General features: G+C 37.0%; 1 protein-coding gene across 23 annotated transcripts in view; it reads left to right on the top strand.

Annotated features, from left to right (window-relative positions):
• DOCK3 (dedicator of cytokinesis 3) overlaps nt 1-20,971 on the top strand; it is a 220,321-nt gene that overhangs the window by 77,363 nt on the left and 121,987 nt on the right. For all 23 annotated transcript variants that reach the window (XM_074603250.1, XM_074603258.1, XM_074603251.1 and 20 more), the window contains 3 exons: nt 2,941-3,025; nt 11,466-11,507; nt 12,911-13,065. In XM_074603250.1, the coding sequence (XP_074459351.1) occupies nt 2,941-3,025; nt 11,466-11,507; nt 12,911-13,065 (282 nt within the window). The remainder of the gene's footprint in view (nt 1-2,940; nt 3,026-11,465; nt 11,508-12,910; nt 13,066-20,971) is intronic.

Raw genomic sequence — 20,971 nt, forward strand, 5'->3', positions numbered from 1 at the left:
AGATTTTGGGTGGTGGATTTTCAACACACACCCCCCAGACCCCCCACTTCCCCCTAAAAAAAAAAAAAAAAAGTAAATTCTAAAGAATTCTGTGTGGAAAAGGAGGAATATCTACATATCAGCTGAAGTTTTCCCAGCCATATACTATCAGGAGTTGATATTGGGGATATTTTGTAGGTATACTAGGTAAATATTTTTGAAAGGCAGTTCAGTGTTAAGGCAGAATAGAAAAGTGCATGAATTTGCTTGTAAAAGAAAGTATTGTGGAGAGAGAAACTGTCAAATAAACGAAACAGCACATTATCTAATTTTTATGCATGCTGTGTTTTGGAGAAATACTGCTTGGCAGCTGGTGCTCTTATATTCCCACAGTATTTGATAATAGAGAGTGAAAGTGGGCCACTGACTGTATCATTGCCATTTCAAGCATTGTGTTGTCAGTCTTTCGTGGACAAAAACTAATTGGTACAAATTAAATGCATAAACCTGAACTTCCACCTGTGCAATAAATGACAGCATGTTAGTACTAAAGCAAAAGACGCCTTTATTTGCTGGGAGCGAGTATTGTGCAGGATTAACATAGTATTAGAGAATGAGACTCTTCTGGGCTGGAAATCCATGGTGTTAAGGGATTAAACTAAAAATAGACTATCAGATAAGTTTCACAGGGATGTTACTGCAGTTGTGTTGAACATTATTAAGTAGAAGATAATACATTTGTCATATACTGAGTAATGAGTCCAACCACTGTTTGACCTCAGCTCTCTAGAGAGGTGAAACTATGAGAATAGAACAATATCAGGCTATGATTAGCGTTGGCAGATTTTTTTCTGTAAAACTTTAATATGCTTTGTAAGTGTACTGGAACTGTAATGCAGTTACAAGTGGTTTTGATAATGTCATTAGAAAATCCTTTGTTAATATCTGTATGTTGAGGAGAAATTCCTTTATGAATATACTTGAGGAGTGGGTGTGTGTACACATGTGAACATCAGGGTATTTTGGAGGTGCTTTAGATTCAGGAAAACTTCTGTGAATGTATATGATGAGCGTTACCTCTTTTTAAAAAACTTTGAAGGGGATTCTTTGCGTATTACTATTTTTACCTGTTACCATATTTTTTTTTCTATTACGTTTTTGGACTTTCTATTATAAGTAGGCTCAAATGGCAGCTGCAGTTAAGTATTACCTAGTGCATTCTTAGTTTAATCTTTTTCATTTGGTAAATAGATAATGTAATTTTCATCTTTGCAGCTGCAGTTTTCAGATACTGATCTTGGGCCAGGGATAACTTGTGTTTGGTAGGTTTAATCAAAACAAAGTGTGTAAAACGTGTATAAACATCACTTTCACAATTTAACCTTGGAGTTTAGAAACTAGTATTTGGCCTGAAAACTGCATCGAAGAAGGAAAATTGTTCCCTTTTCCATTGAAAATACAAATGGTTTTGGCAAAGAACTAAGAATGTGGAAATTCCAGCCTGTCAGTACGATATTTTAATGGCAGTTGTGGTACTGCCTAACAGTTGTTTGCCAGCAAGTGGACTGGGGCTGAGCTGTATTTTTGAGATATGATGATTTAGGGAGGAAAGAAGGAAAAAATGATTAAGCAAAATTTCAAAAAGAATTATGGAGTTGGGAAACTTATGGGAAATTATTAGTACAGTGGTCAGCAAAGGTGACTGGGCTTCTTACAGACCACTGGTTCTTCCTTGCTGTTGTTTTAAGTTAATTGCGCAGAAAGAGACACTGTATTGCCTGAAGGCTCCTGTTTCTTGCACCATGCAATTATTCTGCGGTACCTTAGAGGTTTTTTCAAATAAAATTTTTCATTTGCCATCAGGAACGAGTCTGTGCACAGTGTTTCCCTCTCTGATTACAAAATTAAATTGACTTTTGCTTTTCTTTTACAGTTAGTGACAGAAAGAGTGCAAAGGCAGTCCAGGAGGGCACCTCTTCTGAATTTTTTTTCTTTAAGACATTTAAGAATTTCAGTATAAAATATCTGTAAACTAAGTATCAAAGTTGTGTAAGATGAAAGCAGGAAAATGGTTCATTCATGTGTTTTTCTAATTTTACTCCTAATGCATGTGTTTATCTTTTTATTGTAACACTCAGAACTCTTTATGCCTCAGATTTACAGAACAGAAGTTGGGTTTTGACACCTTTTAGGTTGTCTTGTTCTACACTCTACGGTTGTTAATTGATTGTTAATAGTTGTCTGGATGTAAAATAGCTTATTCTGTCTGCTGCTCACATGCAGCTGTGACGTGAACTTCCTTCTTTCCTATGGAATTTCTTAACTAATCATCCTCTTTGCACTGGTATACTTTTTTTTTTCTTAAAATAGTTTATATATTTGATTTGAGCCAAAATATTACTTCAGAGTAATTAAAAGGGGTTTTTGTATTTATGTTACAAATACAGATTAAAATTATTGATATTGCAGTTACTGTTTATTATTAAAAAAAAATAAATACTATGTTTATACAGTGATAAAGTTGGGGGTTTAGTTGCATGGACACCAGGAGTTTCAAAGCAGCTTCCCAAGGCGCAGTGTCTATTTGCACATTTGAACAGAGTTACTGATGGAAGTTTTTCATTATGTAGTGAAGGAACCTACTCAAACACTGCTATACTTTTCCATGCGTTAAATTAATGTGTTATGGATACTGCGCCAACATATTGGCCAAAATCTTCAACTAGCATTAATTGCTATAGCTCCGCTGAACTCCAGTGAATGAAAAGTAACAAGTTCATAGTGGTTTTTTGTTTGATATTTGCATTTAATTTTATTTAGAAGGGTTATCTGTTTAATGATTAGCAACTGCAAAAAATCTTAAATGGTTGTGTCTTTGCCCTTGAGTAAGTACATGGAGTAGATAATAGTGAACACTCTAATGTATTATATTTACCATTGTGCCTGCCTTCTCTTTTGCAGACATTTGGGCCTAGATTTAGTTCCTCGGAAGGACTTTGAGGTTGTGGATTCAGATCAGATCAGTGTTTCCGATCTTTATAAAATGGTAAGAAATCTGTGGGAAATCCCTTTGAGTTTTTACTTTGGGAGGAAAAGAAGGGAAAAAGGTTTTATTCTTTACTCTTACATATTATTTTTTTTTATTAGAATGTGTGTCGTAAGTCGAATGTCTTTTTCATTTACAGCCTAACCACCAGTATAGTCAGTGTCTCTAGTACCCTGAGTTTACTAAGAATGAACGAACTTTCTTTTGGAAATGGCATGCTTATATACATTTTAATTTCAATTTACAAAGTAACTTGGTATGAAAACTGGAGAAGGTAACTTTGAATGTTGTTTCTTCCTACAATTTTCTTCTTTTTAAAATCTGTTGTTTCAGAAGCAGCCACAGAAGTTCTAAAAAAAAAAAAATGGATCCATCATATGCAACTAATGGGAATCCTTTTAAACTTTTGTCTTGGTTGCTAAAATCAATATACTAGCATTAAATGAAGTAGCAATAATTTTTTTTATTTACTTGTAGAACTAAAGAAAAATAGGGCTGGAAAATCTTAAGAGGTCATCCAGTCCGTTCTTGTGCTTAATGTCAGAATGAACTGTCTGTCATCTCTGACAATTTCTTCTCTGTTTCTGAAAATCTCCAGTGGTTAAGACTTCACAGCCTACCCAGCAATATTTTCGCTCAGTTCACTGTCCTTGCAGTTTAGAATTTTTATTAATGGTGGTCTTACACATAGAGATTTCTTGCTGCAGGTTAAGTTTCATGTCTTCCTGTCATGTCCACAGAGAAACAGATTGCACCTGCCTTTTTGCACCACCCTTTAATACTTGGAGGATTGTTTCAGTCGTCTCTTCCTTAGGCCAAAGGACACCATTTCTTTCAGGTTTTCTAGACGTCTGGTTCCTGCATGTGTTCTGCAGATTATATTACTTAATTTGCAGTTTGCCACTGCCTTTTGCAGACATACAGTTGAATTTTGTCACGTGGGAAATCTTGGAATCTTCAGAGGTCAACTGTGGTAGTATCTTGCAGAGGTCTCTTCATTTGAAAGCACCATGAACCAGGCAGATGTCCTGGCAAATTTTATTGATGTATAATTGAAGAAGGCTGACAGATCAACATGCTTTTGGGTTACGTGATTGTTACTCCAAACAGCAATTATTAGCTTGCTGCTTCCTGTTATAGGATCAAGTGTTGATCAACTACTTCTTCCATTAATTAAACCTTTTCTAACCTGGAGTCAGTCAATGGTTTGTGTGAGTCCAGAAAGTCCGAGAGAGCCACTATTTGGTTCTTTCATGAGAGTCTGCAGATGAAGTACACTTAAGTGAAAAGTCTGCTTCTAGGAGTTGCATAGATGATCTTTGCCCACAGATGATTTTTGAGCCCACAGAAAAGGAGGAGAGGAAGGAGGGAGACCAGTGAATAAGTTAATTTAAGCAAAACTAATCCTCGAACATTAAGGCCATCTCTGCTGTGTGGCAATGTCCCTCAGCATTTGAGTAGGAACACTAGGATTTTCAGAAAAAGTTGTACAATTCCTTCATTGCAGTGAGTTCCAACTCCTATCATTATTGGTCGCTAGTACGTTCATATTGCAGCAAAATTAAAGTTGTTTTAGAAGTGTGAATTGTGCCATTAGTGTACTCTGGCGCCACTAATGCAATTTACAATTTAAGTGTATTTGGATTCTCCATTGTTAGTATGGCTATGTACTACAATAAGCTTTATTTAGGATCATGATGTAACTGTAAAGGGAGAAATAGCATGTAATGTTCAGAGGAAAGTGAATGCAGCCCTTTCCTTAGATGCTACTTTATTTAAAGGGAAAGGGGGGGAAAAAACAACAATAAAAAACAAAAACAAATAGGAAAAAAACCCACCCCAAAACCAACAATTACTTTAATAAAACTCCTTAGCTTAGTGTTTCCAAAATAAAATAGTGGGTTTTCTACATAAATACTGTTACAGTTTCACTCACTTCTAGTAAGTGTTTAATTTACTGTTCTAAAATGTTCTTTGGCATTCAGCTATCTACGATTAGAGAGGGATAGGTTTGCGTCTAGGTGATTTTTTTTTTTTTTTCATATGCAAGATGTACTTCTCCCTAAAAGAAAGGCATGTGTTGTAAACAGGCTGTCTGCTGGTGCTATTTTGGATTATTTGCACCATACAACAGTTGATTTCATGGAAAGAAATAAAAATTGTGTTACATAAGAAATACTGACATACATCATTCTCTAGTACTAATTTTTAATGTTTGTTCCTGATTGCCATAGTCCAAGGAACATTTGATGCTATTACAGCGGGCTTTTCCTTCAAGTACAGTATAAAAATAACTCAGTACAAAACTAAATCAGTAATGATTCAGAGAATGCCAGATAAGTTGCTAATGTGATTGCTTTATTACTTTGTGTTTCATTCTGCACGTTTTTTTACTCTGAATACTGTAGTACGGCAAATAGCTAATATTTAATTGTCAGAGTAGTCCGATTCCGTCACCCATATTAGTCCTGAAGAAAGTGTCCACGGCACAGTTTGCTGCTCAGATCTGCGCTGGTATCAGGACGTGCCCGATAGTCAGTTCCCACTTTGCTGTTGCTTTAGTGTGTAGATTCAAGAAGACAGTGCTGTCTAATCACATCTAGTTCATAGTCAGAAGGCAATTTCAGGAACCAAAACAGCTGAAAACCTGTTATTTTTTTTAACTTAAATTTGGCAGAAAATGAAGGAGGGGAGGTATTGATGATTTTTGTTGTTCTTGGGGATTTTTGTTTTTATATTATTTTATTTATTTTATTTAACAAAAACCCAGGGAGAGAATCCTCCTTACTCCTGGCAAAAGACTTTATGGGTTCTCAAATTAGCAATGAGGATTTACATTGTAAAATAATCTTGTGGGAGTAGTTGTGAGAGCCGAATTACTTTCTCATCTTCACAGGATTGTAGAAAGTTAAATGTACCATAGAAAACAGTTTTGTATTAACAGAACAATGGATGAGGTAACATGTTACACTTTCCTATCTATGACAACAAATTCAAGCATTTTACACGGAGTCATTAGACTTATTACATTTCTTGGTAAATTGTAAAATTGGAGCATCATTTTTTAGCTCTCATTTTTCATTGCTAAGTGTATTTGTGACTATTGTGTGACTACTCTATTCACCTCTGTCAGAACTATTGTGCTTTGAGGCCTTATACATCCCGTTTCTCCAGGTTACTCGTTTTGAAGCTAAATACTAGTGGCTTCAGGAGGTTCAGCATTTGTCAGAAATCATTGCTTTGCTCCTGACGGAAACCAAATTGTCCTTTTCTTATAACAATATTTGTGATTTTTAACTAATATGATGGAACGCTTTTTTAAAATTTACATTACTTTTGAAATTGGGAAAACATGTTGTCAGAATTCTGCCACAGAGCTCCGTGCTGGAGTTACTGCTAGATCCAAGCTGTCATTTAGCAACACGAGTCCAGCAGAATGTCAGAAACACTTGGATAGCACTGAAAGGGGTTACAAAACACAAATGTCTGGAGGCATTTGCAAAAATCAGAAATGTTCAAACCTGACGATTAAATATGTTTTGCTTTTCTGTAAATTTCTTGATTTGTATATGTGTCTTGAGGATGGATTTAAGAGGTGCATGAAATGCACAACTATTAGCGATGTTACTGCTAGGTCTTAGCCATTTCTTTCAGCTATCTGAAAAAAAATACTGTGAGTTAAGCAGTACTCCTAATAAATAGGCAAGTTTCAAATTAATTCTGCCATCACCTTTTACTTTATTCAGATGGAAAATGAGATTGGTAAAAATGAGTAGTTTTAAAACTCAAAAATAGAGACTTCAATTGCCCAGAACTCTGCTAGAAAAGGAAACCAACTGGACGCAAACTGTGCAGGAAGCTCATGAAACCTCTGTGTGATTTTTTTGTTTGTTTGTTTGTTTAACAGAGCAGATTGTCAAAGGACAGATTTGTGTAGATTTTGTTCTAAACTCTAATAACAAGTCAGTTGAGAATGTGAAGACAGTTTGTTTGCGACTGACTTGGTAACAATAGGATTCTTAGAAAAGGAAGGAACAACAACAACAGTAAAAAGTAATATCGGTAGATAAGATATCACGAGACGGACAGTGGTAAGGAGTGGTAAGGAGAATTGATAGCTCTTTCAGAAAATTTAAATCCCACCAGTTACTCACTAAGAAGCCAAGTTGGATAAATTAAGGATTCTTCATCGCCTTAGTCATAGAAGAATGGAAGTATAGAAAAGTATAATAGAATAACGCAAATGGGTAAATAGAAAAATTAGAAAAGCAACGCACAAATTAAGATATAACAAGCAAGTATTGCCAGTTGTATCAAGAAACAGTTTTATATAAATAAACTTGTAGTAATTGGAAAAATAAATAAAAGTTTTTATACTAGGGGAAACCAATTGGCACATGATGCAAGGGAAAAAAATTGGTATTTAATGTCCTTTTTGCCCCCCTCAAGCTCTGGTAAGGTGGTAAACCGTGTCAAATCACTAACAGTACCTGTGGAAAAGTGAAAGGAATCACACCTGAACAGGGGGGAAAAGTTTTATACCATAGTTATTGGTCCCAGGGAACTTAAAACTATATACTTTTAATTTGGTATGTCTAGAGAAGCCATATCGGACATGTTAGTGATAATCATTGGAAAGATGGGTTCCAGAATACCAGCAAAGGGCAAGCATACTTTACACCTTTAAAAAGGGTGATGGAGGAGGAGCTAGTAATAATTCTGTAAAAAATGCTGGAAGAGAAAAAAAGAATCCAATTATTTGCAACAAGGAGGTGAGTAATAGTGACTGTGAACTTCTTCAGAATAAGCAATTTTTAAAAGTTCCAATTTACTTCCAGAACATAAATGACTCTAGTGGATAGAGGAAAAGCAGCTGGTGCTGTATTTAGATTTTCATAAAGATTTTAATTGTTTTTTTAATTGAAATTCTCCTAAGGTCGTTAGTTCTAGATGAAATTACTGTAAAGTAAACACAAAGCTAATTAGAAAACCCATACTCAAAAAAAAGAGGAAGAATGGTTGTCAATAATTTGGTTAAATATGAGGAGGGATGAATCAGCTTAATTTCTAGCGGTCGTCCTCCATTTTGTAGTGCTTCATGTTTCATTAATGACTGGATGATGAAATAGGGACTATGCTTACTGAATGTATAAATACCACAAAGTTGGAAGCAGTATTACATGGAAGGAAAGGATCAGAATTCAAAATAAGAAATTATCTGAAAAGTGTAGGATACAAGTGGGAATCATAAATGCAAGTTTTCAACTTCTGCGGTCAATTGTTGCTTCTGAAGTACGGGTTGGAAAGCTGCAAGCTTAGGTGGTTTTGTAGGAGAAGATTTTGGTATTATAATGAAATCATAAGCTGAATTAATCAATCTTTTCATGCTAATGATGGATGAGACAAAAATCAGTGGACCTAGGTTGCAATGACAAGGATTCAATTTAAGCATTAGAAAGCACTTTGATGAAGAAAGATATACTGAAATGGATCATCTTATCATGTTAAAGTTTGCACAACCTTAATAGGCAACTGTCTGGGAAAAACAAAGATAAAACTGATGCTTTTTTTTTTTTAAGAAGGAAGATGGATAATTTCTTAACATTCCTATTTTTATATCACCTCGCAAGGCTTTTCAGGTTGGAAGGGGCCTCAGGGGAGATCTACTCAAGCTTCCTGCTCAATGCACGGTCAATACTGAATTCAGACCAGGCTGCTCAGAGCTTTGTCCAGTTGGAACTTTAAATTCTTCAGGGAAAAAGACTGGATCCTTGCTCCAATGCTTGACTGCCTTGATGGGGTTATTTTTTCCCTTGTTGGAAAGTTGGGATATCCCATGTTGTAGTTTTATGACCACAGTATTTTGTCCTCCTGCCGTGCAGCTCTGTAAAGAGCCTGGCTGTGTCATCTTGATGATAACTTCATAGTTACTGGAAGGCTGCTATCAGGTCACCTCCAAACCTTCTCTTCTCCAGACTGAAAAAGCTGCATTCCCTCCATCTCTTCTCATAAAGCACGTTCTCCAGATCCCAGCTGCTTTGATGGTCCTTTGCTGAATGGGATGCAGTATTTCAGAAGAATTTTCAGATGCTGAGTAAAAAGGAATAAACGTTATTCTCAATCTACTGGCTGCGTTCCTGTTAATAGAAACAGTAAATTTTTAGACCTCCTTGCTGCCAGAGTGCTCTCCTGACTTATATTTGGCTTGCTGTTTAGCAGGACTCTCCTAGTCAATTCCCAGCCTATACCATGGAAGGATTAGCCCGTCCTAGGTGCAGGACATGTATTTGTCCTTGCTGTATTTCATAAGGTTCCTTTTAACCAATTCCTCTGGATTGCTTGGATCCCTGTGAATGGAGGCCTCCTCTTTGAATACACGGACTACTGCCACCCATTTAGAATCATCTGTGAATTTATTAGACTGCTTAGGTCTCGGGATAGACCTCTGAAGAATACAAGCCATCAACCACTACCTTTTGAGCCTGACAATGCAACTGTTTGTTGGGGTGTGTTTACCAAAATAGTTAGTCTACCCATCCAGGTGTAACTTCACAACTTGGGGACAAGGATGCTGTGGGAGACTGGGGAAAGGCCTTGTTCAAATCAAGAGGAACAGCAGCCGCTAGTCTGCCCTCATCTGCAGATCTGGTTATCTGGTATTTTACCTTAGAGGGCAATTAGGTTGATCAAGCATGATTTACCCTTAGTAAATCCATGTTAGCTATTTTCAGTCAATCTCTCGTTCATGTACCCAAAAATGGCTTCCGAGTGAGCGCGTACGCTTTGGGCACTTTGCCTAGCCAGAGGGAAGGGTACATAAAATTAACTCAAGTTAGTGGTTGTCTGTATTGTAATAGCGGGGTCCTGAAGCATAAAAGCAGAGGGATAGTGAAATCTGGTCTTTTGATTGTGAAAATTTAAATCCTGGGGTTTGGCCACTTACTGTTATAGGTTTACCTAAACGTGCACTCTGTAAGCAGCTGTGTTCCCTGAGGACACTGTAATGCTTCAGAACACCTTTCATTTTTCTGTTGGTTGACTTGATCTCCCACTTTCTTACTCGGATTTAGAGATAAATTTTAGTCAAAAGAAGCCAGGATACCTTGAGCAGCTTAAATAACTGGGTTTTTTTCTATGCCAGCTGATTCTGAGTGGTTGCAAGTGACAAAAAGATTAAATAGGCAATTCAGCCACCTAAACTTAGAGGATTTTAGCATTCAGAAGACAGTGCAGTAGTTAGACAAACAATGGAGTTGGAGATCATTATTTCTTCTGCTGACAGTGTGAAAGAGGACGTTTTTATAACTGTGAATGTAAACAGATGTCAAAACATGCCATTTAACTTAATGTCATCTTGATTTAGTCTCATTAGGAAGATTATCTCTCCTTTTGCGGTAAAAAGTCTTATTTTGGTTCTGTGTGAAAGACAGTGGTGTAGTTTGGAAAAAGTATTGCTGAATACGTTTTGTGGACTTTTACTTTCACCTCTTTTGACGTTACGAGCTTATCAACAGATCGTGTTGGTCCTGCTACAGAGTGTATATGTTTGGTCAGAATAAGATGTTGGGTATGTAATAGAAGGATGGAGACGGGGGCAAATTAAGAGAACGTTTATTAACATAGTGTTAATATTTTAGTTTAAAACGCTAATGTTAAGATGAACGTGTGTGGAATAGGCATGGCAGAATCATTAATGATATGGTTTTTAAAGCTCTCTGAAACCTTTTCAATTTAGATTAGTATTTAAATCTCCCTTTGGAGATTAAATGGGTTCGGTGAGTCTTGCAATCCATTTTCTGATTATAACATCTTCTAGCATGAAAGGCTTTAATACAGGATCATCCTCCGAGTTCGCTTTTGGAGATGTAGCTCTTTATACAGATGCTTCTCTACAGGTGTTGGACAGCTGAAGTTGTAGAAGAAATTCTTTAACCATTTATCAGGATTTCATTTTCTGATCAGAGAAAAAAGTTTAAACAAAGCGTAAAATCCATCCTTCTTTCTAGGTGTCTGTGTTTTTGAACAAATGCACCTTTTCATAGACAACATGCCAGTAGATGAGGATTAGTGGTGAGGTATCTCCCCATTTAGCAAGAGAACACGTAGATTATACAGTATATAGGGTGATGGACTTTTGAAGAAGAGCTAGTACAGTGTTGGAAATTCTGTCTAGCTTTTGACAGCCATTTACGTCAAAAGCTAAGGTACATGCCACCTGTACATTCGAGTTGTTAGGCTAAGAAATGGCTTAACTGAGAAAAGCCTTCAGGAAAGGTAGTGGTCTTGTGAGTGATGATATACTGTGAAAAAAAGCCATGAAAAGTTGATAATAGTTTGAACAGTCATGTTCTGAAATTGAAGTTCTAATGCTACACAGTGATAATGTAAATATTTCTTACTTTCAAAAAGGTTTAAATTTTACTATTTTGTATCTCCACAGCATTTGTCAAGTAGACACAGCGTCCAGCAGAGCACATCACAGGTAAACATCATTTATACACGAATTTTTGTTGTCTTAAAGTGTTTGGTAATGTATGTAAAGATATGATGGAGATTATTGGGTAAGTCCCTACCAATAGAACACTTCCTCAGAAGATCCCCAAGTAATTAACTTATTAACGTCCATCTTCAACTGCCGTTTAGGCCTCTTTTCCTTAGCTCTAGCTGTTGTTCTTAAAAGAGCAGCTTCTGTAGTGATATCGAAAGCCTCAGTCTGCCCACGTGAGTCTTCTTTCCACCTGCTAGTACGTGGCTTAGTAGGCTTCTGTTTCACATATTCTTTCTGTAGTAATGTAATCCTTTCCTGGTCATGGAATCTGGGGCTAATCTTTGCAGGAGGACTGTGCTTCCACAGGTACCTGTCTTTAAAGGATGAGGATTTACTTGGAATTAATTTAAAATCCAGAACAAAATTCATTTTAAAGTATTTTTTTAAGCTAGTACAAATCTAGGTTGGAAGTCTGAAAATGTGAAGATTGTCTTTGTTGGTGTGTACTTGCCTGTGCAGTCAGAGGAGACTAGCCTAGCGAGCTCAGGATATTCATGCAACCTGCTTATTAAGATCAGTGTACAATTGGATGTAAATGGAAGTGATTGGGTCACTGTCCCTGGAGGTATTTAAAAGACGTGCAGATGTGGCGCTTAGGGACATGGTTTAGTGGTGGACTTGGCAGTGTTAGGTTAACGGTTGGACTCGATGATCTTAAGGGTCTTTTCCAACTTAAATGATTCAATGACTCTATAAAAATTAAATAATAATTTTATTTCTAGTTATACTCCTTTTTTTTCCCCGCACCCCAGTTTTCCTGGTCGTAAATAGGTCTTGATATAATGAGTCAAAATGTAAACCTTTCTGCTGTTTGACTTCATTGGTTGCTCGTGTTATCAACTATTGTTAAGATTTTTTTGTTATACCTGCAGGGCATATTAGCCTGTAAAGCAGGTTCTGAATAACCTCCATAAATGAATTACAGCTGCTGAAAAGAAATGTTATTCTTAAAGATGCTTTGAACTTCGTCTGCTTTAAATGGAAATCATCAAGAACCACTCTAGCACCATCTTATTATAGTTCATTTTCAGTACCAGAATCAACGCAACATCTGAGAAATAGAATTGATTTGGTTTATTTGATAAAAATAGATTTCAAATGCATAAACCATTTGTCTCATATTTATGTGGTTATTGTGGTTTCTCAAACTGTTTAAGTTAAACGTGGAAGAAATAGAGGAAGAAAACAATCTGTCACATATGTCTAAGGTAGAATATATTTGAGATTAAGCTTTTACTTGATGCAGAAAGGAGAGCAGAATCTGTTAAAATTATCAAGTTGGTCACAAGTCCTTTATTTGTGAAGCAGTGAAAATTATTTTCATTGTTTTTAATCAGGTGGATACAATTCGTCAGCGTCATGGGGAAGCTTGCCGTATGCCAGTGCCTCATCACTTCTTCCTCAGTCTAAAGAGCTTCACCTACAATACGATTGGAGAAGACACAGATGTCTTTTTTTCATTGTATGATGTTCGAGAAGGCAAGCAGATCAGGTAGGAATGTGCCAAATAACTAAAAAGCTTCCTAGGAAAGCAAATACATGAGGAAAAAACCATGTGAGCTGTTCTTGTGACACAACTGAAAGGAGAAAGCTGATAAATCAGAAGTTGACAGGCCTGCAATGCATACATGAGAATATCAGTAATAGTAACCATTGCATAGGAAATTTAGTGCTTACATATAAGCAAAGCATTAAAGGCGCAGAATAGTTGAATTTTGTTGAGGTTTCTGACTCGACCTCCATGCATTACTGACAGTAGCTGCCGCCTTAGGGCTGGTATTTAAGACGTGCTAATAGTGGCAGGCCCACACTGTGTGACTGTTGTGAAAAGAGGACTGCTGTGTGTTCGGGTGTTGAATTGAGGCTCTTGAACTCTCATCCACTCCTTGCCTTACAAGCGTCTTGCAATATTGCTTGTTTTCATTACTCTGCTATCAATATAAACTGAAGTATTCATATTCATCCCTGTGTCTAGGCTGGACAACTGTGCTGCTCAGTACCTTGAGGTAAATGGTACTAATGCTAGCGAATATGAAATGTGCAGTATTTCCATTTACAAGCACGTGTTTTGAAAATATCAGAATATATAGAAGCGTATTCTACGTATATACATATAAACATATGCATTGTGCCTCGGAAATCAAGTAAGTGTAGCTTGGTCTGATGTAAAGTACAACACGTTTGTGGGATTTTTTTGAGTTGGGATTAAGGCACATCCTGACAGTTGGCCCAGACCATATTTGCTACTGTGGTCAAAACTGTCCCTAGTTTTCAGCAAATTAGATTTAGATTCGTTCCAAACCGAGGAATGAACCCCAAAATGTTCTTTCCTGTCTTTGGAAGAATATTATTATGTGAATAATATTCATCCAAGAAGGTTCAGAGTAAAGTGACAACGGTTTTGTAGCTCTTCAGAATACATCCCACTAAAAAAAGTGATCCATATTAGAAAGCTCTAACGACTTGATTGCATCTTATAAACATGTGTTTGCCACCGTTTAGTTAGGCAAATTAAAGATCATTTTGCAGAATATGGTAAGAATGCCTAATCTGATACTACATCATGTTTATTTCATCCCCACTAAGTGAGAGATGCTTCTTCTGATGTAGTTAGGAGGACATACCTTTAATTCCTCTATCAAGAGAATTAACAGAATATAACTGTTATGAGGGAAAGGTGCAAATCGTAAGTCAAAACAGAATGAGAGTACTCACAATTAACTAGTTCATACAAAAAAGGCATAAAATATCGAATCATTTAGATGAGGAAAGCTACGGGGAAGAAGAAGGGACAAGCTGCTGCCATGACTGTGGACAGCCTCAGAAACTGCTTCAAAAGGAGATGAATTGCCTGGGACTGCAGTTTGCATAGTATGTAAACGCTGAGTGGGAAAGCCTTAAGAGGGGGTTTTGCCAGTGATGATAAAAAGGAAATAGTTACAATGAGAAAAAGTACAAAGAGTGGTTCAGGAAGATTTAAATATATATAATAATGCTTTCATATGCAAACAGTTGTTATTACTTAGCTCTTCATATTATGCATCAGTGATTTGCTGCAGTGAAAACAGCGTGATTTTTACATTTTCTTACATTCCAAAGAGGCGTGGGGAAGAAGCGTGTAATGAGGCTGAGCTCTTTTTTAGAAAAGAAACTTAAAACAAAAAACAGACAAACACACTGCTACAAATGTAGAATCATGTTTTTATATCTACTTTAAAAGATTAAATTTCTTTCCTTTTCTGTATGCCTTAGGAAATAGTACATTAAGGTAAAAAACCAAGGAAAGCTTCTGCACGCTGCATTCTAAATGAAAAGGACTTTTCTGAAATGGTTTTGAGGTTGACAAATTTCTTATCCAAACAGCTCACGCTGGAGGTTGACTGGCTTTCAGTGTTAGTGCTTTGGACACATAGGAGACTACAAACCTCATTGAACCTGTTGGTTGCAGTAGTTCTTTCGCAGTCAGGTTAAGTGACGAATCAGTGAAAGTTCCAGTGTTTTTCAAGAGCTGAAGTAATAGCACGTACCAATTATGCATTAGCAATCAGGAGGCTGGAGCGCCAGCTGCAATACAGTTTGAGATGTATTCCCAGGTTCTGGGTACAAATAATTCGGTGCAGTATAATCCGGTGTTTCATGGTTTGTGCTGTCTGAAAATGAGAAGCAGACAAAAGATGACAGTGGAGAGATACAGATAACAAGAATAACAATGCTGCTATCAGAGGGGTAAGACCTAGAGGTAAAAAAAAGGAAAAAGTGACTTAATTTTTACTCAGAGAATTTTAAAAAGAAATATTTGTAAGTAAATAGAACTGGACCAATGAATGTCTGCCTAGTAACTTGTTTCAGCCCACAACAGAAACAACCCGTCAGTCTGAGTATTACGTAATGGCTCAGACCAAAAGGGATGGAAGTCTGTACGTTTTGTTGCAAAAATGGTCCCATATTTATACATGAAAATACATTAGCAAAAAAACCTCTGCTACTAAACTTTTAATATTTCAGCTTGCTTGCCATGTGGAAGCTGGCAAAAAAACAATGAGAAAATTGATTTGGTTTTGATTACAGCCAATGGAGAGATACAGCCCCATTGCACATCTTGGGATGAATGATCATGAAATGGTAGAGTTCACAGTAACTAGAAAAGGAAAGAAAGAAAATGTTAACGTAAAGGTGGTGAACTTCAATAAATCAGGTGTCAATAAGTATCAAAAAAAGATAGTTAAATTGATATGGAGGAAATAAATTTGTTGTTACTTCCTTAACAATACTATTGAAGAGCATAAAAGCAAATTGTTTCAATATGAAGGAAAAATTTAATATATTTGGCAACAACTAGAAGTCTGTATCACGTACTCTTTGGTGAAATAGAGTCTGGAAAGAAATATAAAAAAAGGGGAAACTAATGAAATTGCACAGACAGGGATGGGAAGAGACAGAATCTTGCAGAAAAATGCAATTAGCAAAGGACATCAAGGACCAAGAAAACCAATTCTACAGTGCTTTAGCAGCAAAAAAAATTTTTCTACAAAATCAGGAAATAACTGAACAGATTAAAGGGGACATTAAGCTATCAGCAGATGTTACCAAGAAAGCTAGAATATTTAATAGCTGTTTTGCCTCAGTCTCCCTAGGAAGGTCAACTGCAGTCAGATGACAAATGCAAAAATTTCTGGAACAAATAAACTATTTATTAGCACTTGGAAACTAACAAGACAATAAGTAAAAGTCAACATAGATTTGTCAAGCACAAGTCACATCAGAGCAGACTCATTTTGTTCTTTATATGGGAATGCACCTCATGCCTCAACAGAAGAGAATCATTGCAGACTAGATGAAACTACTGTGAAGGGGCTGCAAAACTGGTCAGAAAACTGATCCAGAGTATTATCTGTGCTGGAAGGATGCAATGAGTAAGATTTTTTAAATTTAATTTATTTTTAAAAATATTTTTGCAGCATTTTTTTGATGGGTGGAAATAAACTAAATTGAGTAAAGTGGTGAGGTTTAGCTATCTTTACCATAGCTCTTTTTTACTGATAAATGCATAAAATTATGCATAACTTCAAAAACTACATATTCAAAAGCATGATATGAATTTGTGCTGAAGTGCTGAAAAAAGTGCTGAAAATAAGCCGCTAAGTATGAAAAAGGAAGTTTCGGTATGATTTTTTGCTTTATGAAACTTATGTTTAAACATGTAAAGGTTTTTTATCCTGACTGCAGCTTAAACCAGAATAGATCTTTCTAGCACTGTTTTATCAGTTACTCTGCTTTACTCCATTGAGACTTAAAAGTTTCGTGTTGTCTAGAAATTTCCTTAATTATGGATAGTGAATAGAACAAAAAAGAAAATGTGATGTGATTTAATTTGAAAAACTGGGGCCTAATCAGTAATTATGCATGGAAAATAGTGTTGTGCATATTTCTGCTTGTAACTCCATCATGTGCCTAGTTCCTGTGTCTTTACCAGGCCTGTTATAATAGACCTCCTTGTGGCTGGAGATCTTGGCAGGTGGGATAAGTATGCATGTTAGTGTTGATAGCTTTGGCAGAGGAAGTCCACGTGTACCTTTCTCATACAGAATATACTCAAGACTTTTTTGTTGTGAGACCCGATTTTCTCTAGGGTGTCTGTAGAAGACATACGTTTGCTGATGATCTCCTCTCAATACATAGCATTCTGAGAAGGCCTTACAATCTTTCCAACTGGTCTGTTGAGTCAGAATGCACCACTACCTGGAGGTTTTTGTTTGGTTCTTTCTTTGTGCACAGTGTCTCTTCTTGCTGTCAGTTGATCTTGTATTGCATTCTGTGGAGGACGAGGATGGCCCATTTCGACATGCAGACAGTCAAGCAGATGCATCAGATTAGCTACCTGGAAGAAATAAGAAATTGCCTGGTCATGCAGAGACAGAATTTGAAAAGCAAAAGCTCAACTAGAATGAATGTGGAGAGGGAGAGAAAGACAGACATGCACACGTGGCTTTTGTAGGTACATTGGCAGCAAATGAAAGACAAAGAAAAACGTGATCCAAATGCTTAGCAGGGCAATTTGTGACGTGGCATGACGAAGAACTAACTAAGAACACTGGCTAAATAATGAATATTTTCAGGTTAAACAATTGTAGTAGTAGCAACAGGTGTCTGTGCCTATTTTTAGATGTAACTTTACAGTGGAGATTGGAAGCTAAGAACATTTACAGTGACATGGTAATGAAACTCTTTAAGATTTTGTGTCATTGATGTTGTTTTTTTTCTAATATGTGCATGAAGAAAGACATTGAAAGTACATTCTTTGGTTTGCATTGTGCAGTACTCAAAAGTTTAGTTGCTCCTAATTTGCTGCTCTTGTGCCGTCAGCCTTATCAGTTCTTCACTTACAAGGTCTCAGTGAGCACCATAGCGCACGTTGTATTTTCTCCTTCCTGCTTGTATGACTCTTTTTTAAATTAACATTAACTCTCTTTAAATTAACATTTATTACTCCATTCTGTCTAATTCAAAAACCCTGTGTAACTATATTTGCAGTGTCTTCATGGTATTATCTTTGGTTTTGAAAACAAAGAAACAGAGGAATTCAGTGGCAATCTTTCATAATATTGCATTCTTTTTCTTCAATTCTTGTATAACAAAGTTACCCAGAAGTGATCACGTAGAACAAATTAAGAAACTATATATGGATGGGTAGATGTTACTCAGTTTAAGAGCTGCTTTCTCCTCTACTGTGTGCTGTAGTGTTTCTCTGTATGATGCTCCCAATGCATTTTGTTAAGAGATAGATACAGTTATATTCTGAGAAATACTAAATGCATAATGTGTCTAAAAAGCCTATGTTACAGATGTGCAATCTAAAGCTAGAAAAGTTTAAAGTTAATGAAAATGTACTCTGGAAATGTTACTTGAGGAGCAATGAAGGATGGAAAGTACAGTAATACGCTCCTCCCCACGTTAACCTGTAGTGCCCTGGGAAATATGCGAGAACTTACTTAAGCTAAGAGCCAAAAAAAAAAGATGGGATACAAAATGGGGTTTTGCCTTGGGGAGGTAGTAGAGAAGAGGAGTGAAGAGGCAGCAACTATCTTAAACAAAGATATTTCTATCAGAAATTATTGTTCCAATTTACCCAAAGAAAGGTGGAATCCAACTGAGGTGCTGACAAAGCCATGGGGAATATGTAATATGAGCTTCACGGTGCATTCTGTGGATCTGTATTATTTTCACTTTTTTTAGTACTGCAGATGTTTTTAAGTAAGCATCTTATTTTATCTGTGAATTCTATCTAGGTGAAAGTGATTGCTAGCGATCAGAATCCAAACTTGTCTCACCCCAAAGTGTGGCAGATATTTAAACCTAGAGTACTGTAGCATTTTTCGTGGCTGTGTGGTTCCTCAGCACTTTGTTAGTAGGGTATGCAGGGGGAAGAGAGCAAGAAGGCCAACAGCATCCTAGCCTGTATCAGGAATAGTGTGGTGAGCCGGACTAGGGAAGTGATCATCCCCCTGTACTTGGCACTGGTGAGGCCCCACCTCGAGTACTGCGTTCAGTTTTGGGCCCCTCGCTACAAGAGGGACATTGAGGTGTTGGAGCGTGTCCAGAGAAGGGCTACAAAGCTGGTGAGGGGTCTGGAGGACAAACCTTATGAACAACGACTGAGGGAGCTGGGGTTGTTTAGCCTGGAGAAGAGGAGGCTGAGGGGAGACCTTATCACCCTCTACAACTACCTGAAAGGAGGTTGTAGAGAGATGGGGGCTGACCTCTTCTCCCTGGTGACAAGTGATAGGACAAGAGGAAACGGGTTCAAGTTACGTCAGGGGAGGTTTAGATTGGATATTAGGAAACATTTTTTCACTGAAAGGGTTATTAAACATTGGAATAGGCTGCCCAGGGAGGTGGTGGATTCACCATCCCTGGAGGTGTTCAAAAAAAGGGTAGATGGGGCACTGAGGGACATGGTTTAGAAGTGGCTCTTGTCAGGGTAGGTTAAAGGTTGGACTCGATGATCTTAAAGGTCCCTTCCAACCTCAGCGATTCTATGATTCACCCAGAGAAGCTGAGAGGAAGAGAAATGTCTTCCACCAGCAGAAGAAAGTTTTATGGCATATGCAGTATGGTAGCAGTGAATAAGTCTACATCAAAAGGTCACCAGAGAATTTACTTTGTATCCAACTCCCTATTTTATCACGTAAAAAGACGAGTTTAGGTTTGTCAATTTTTTCTCTGCATTTTTTTTCCTGTTGAGAATCCTTAGGATGCTCTGAATCCTGAAAAAATCATCAAGATGTCTTCAGAGCCTCTATTGTTGTCTGACTTGGTTTGTGAGAATTCCTCTGAAGATCAAGAGTTTGGGTCAGATATCTATGGCCAAACTGGAAGCCTCTCTATATCACTCCCCAACAATATTGAGTTTGTTCTAGTAAGTGTGATTCCCCATTAAATAAGAAGGATCAAATAACATTACAAAAGGCACCGCTTCCAGTGATCCATTTAATTATTTTCTAGATGCTAACTATGCCTTGGATTTTTTTCAGTGCTACAGTAAAGGCAAAACAATGATTGTATCTTCTACTGAAATGCAATTGGAATGATGCTTATCAAATAAAAGATATTTTTAAAAAAATAATAAATCATGTAATAGACATATCTTATATGGGACCTGTCCTAATAAAATAAAGAGAAGAAAAATCCAGGACGAAAGGATATAAAACTGGAAAAAAATAGATGGTTGTTCAGCGTTAGTAAGGACTATTGTCTATTCCTCATGTTAGGGCACATATAGATGCATCGTTTAGATCTTGTCTTGGGTGTGTTTCAATATTATTTTGTTTGACAGTTTTGTAGTATCTAGGCAACTTTGAGGGACTTTATGAAGGCTGTCAGTTAGAGGTGGGGGAAAGAGTTAACTTCTTATGGAGAAGCAGAGAAATAAATGCACCTGCAAATGCAGAGCCACATATTCCTTCTGCTTAAATACTTCCCAGCTGAGTCCTAAGGCTCTTAATGCATGGGGAATTCCTGGGAACCATAGATGACCATCAGGTTTAAAGGGCATATATAAATCTATACACTGATGATCCGTTTATCTTGCAGTACAGTGAAATGAGAGGAAAGATGCTGCATTGACCTTGAAAGCTGTGACTAGTTCTCATGTATGCAGATTCCCACGCTTTTTCTGGAGGGGTCTCATTTCCATAATGCCTCTCTGAGTGCACTAGTACAGAGCACAATATTCTACCTGCTGAGGTTTTTCGTATTTCCTTTTTTTAAATTCTGTTTCTCCAGGACCTAATCAAATAGTTATCTAAGCTTTTCACCTTTCAACGTTTGGGTTTTGGTTTTGGTGTTTTTTTTTTTTTTTTGGTGCTTCTCTCAAACCATTCCTTTCATTTCCTTTTGCA

The sequence above is a fragment of the Larus michahellis genome, chromosome 10, assembly GCF_964199755.1.
Source record: "Larus michahellis chromosome 10, bLarMic1.1, whole genome shotgun sequence".
In the NCBI taxonomy this organism is placed as follows: Eukaryota; Metazoa; Chordata; class Aves; order Charadriiformes; family Laridae; genus Larus; species Larus michahellis.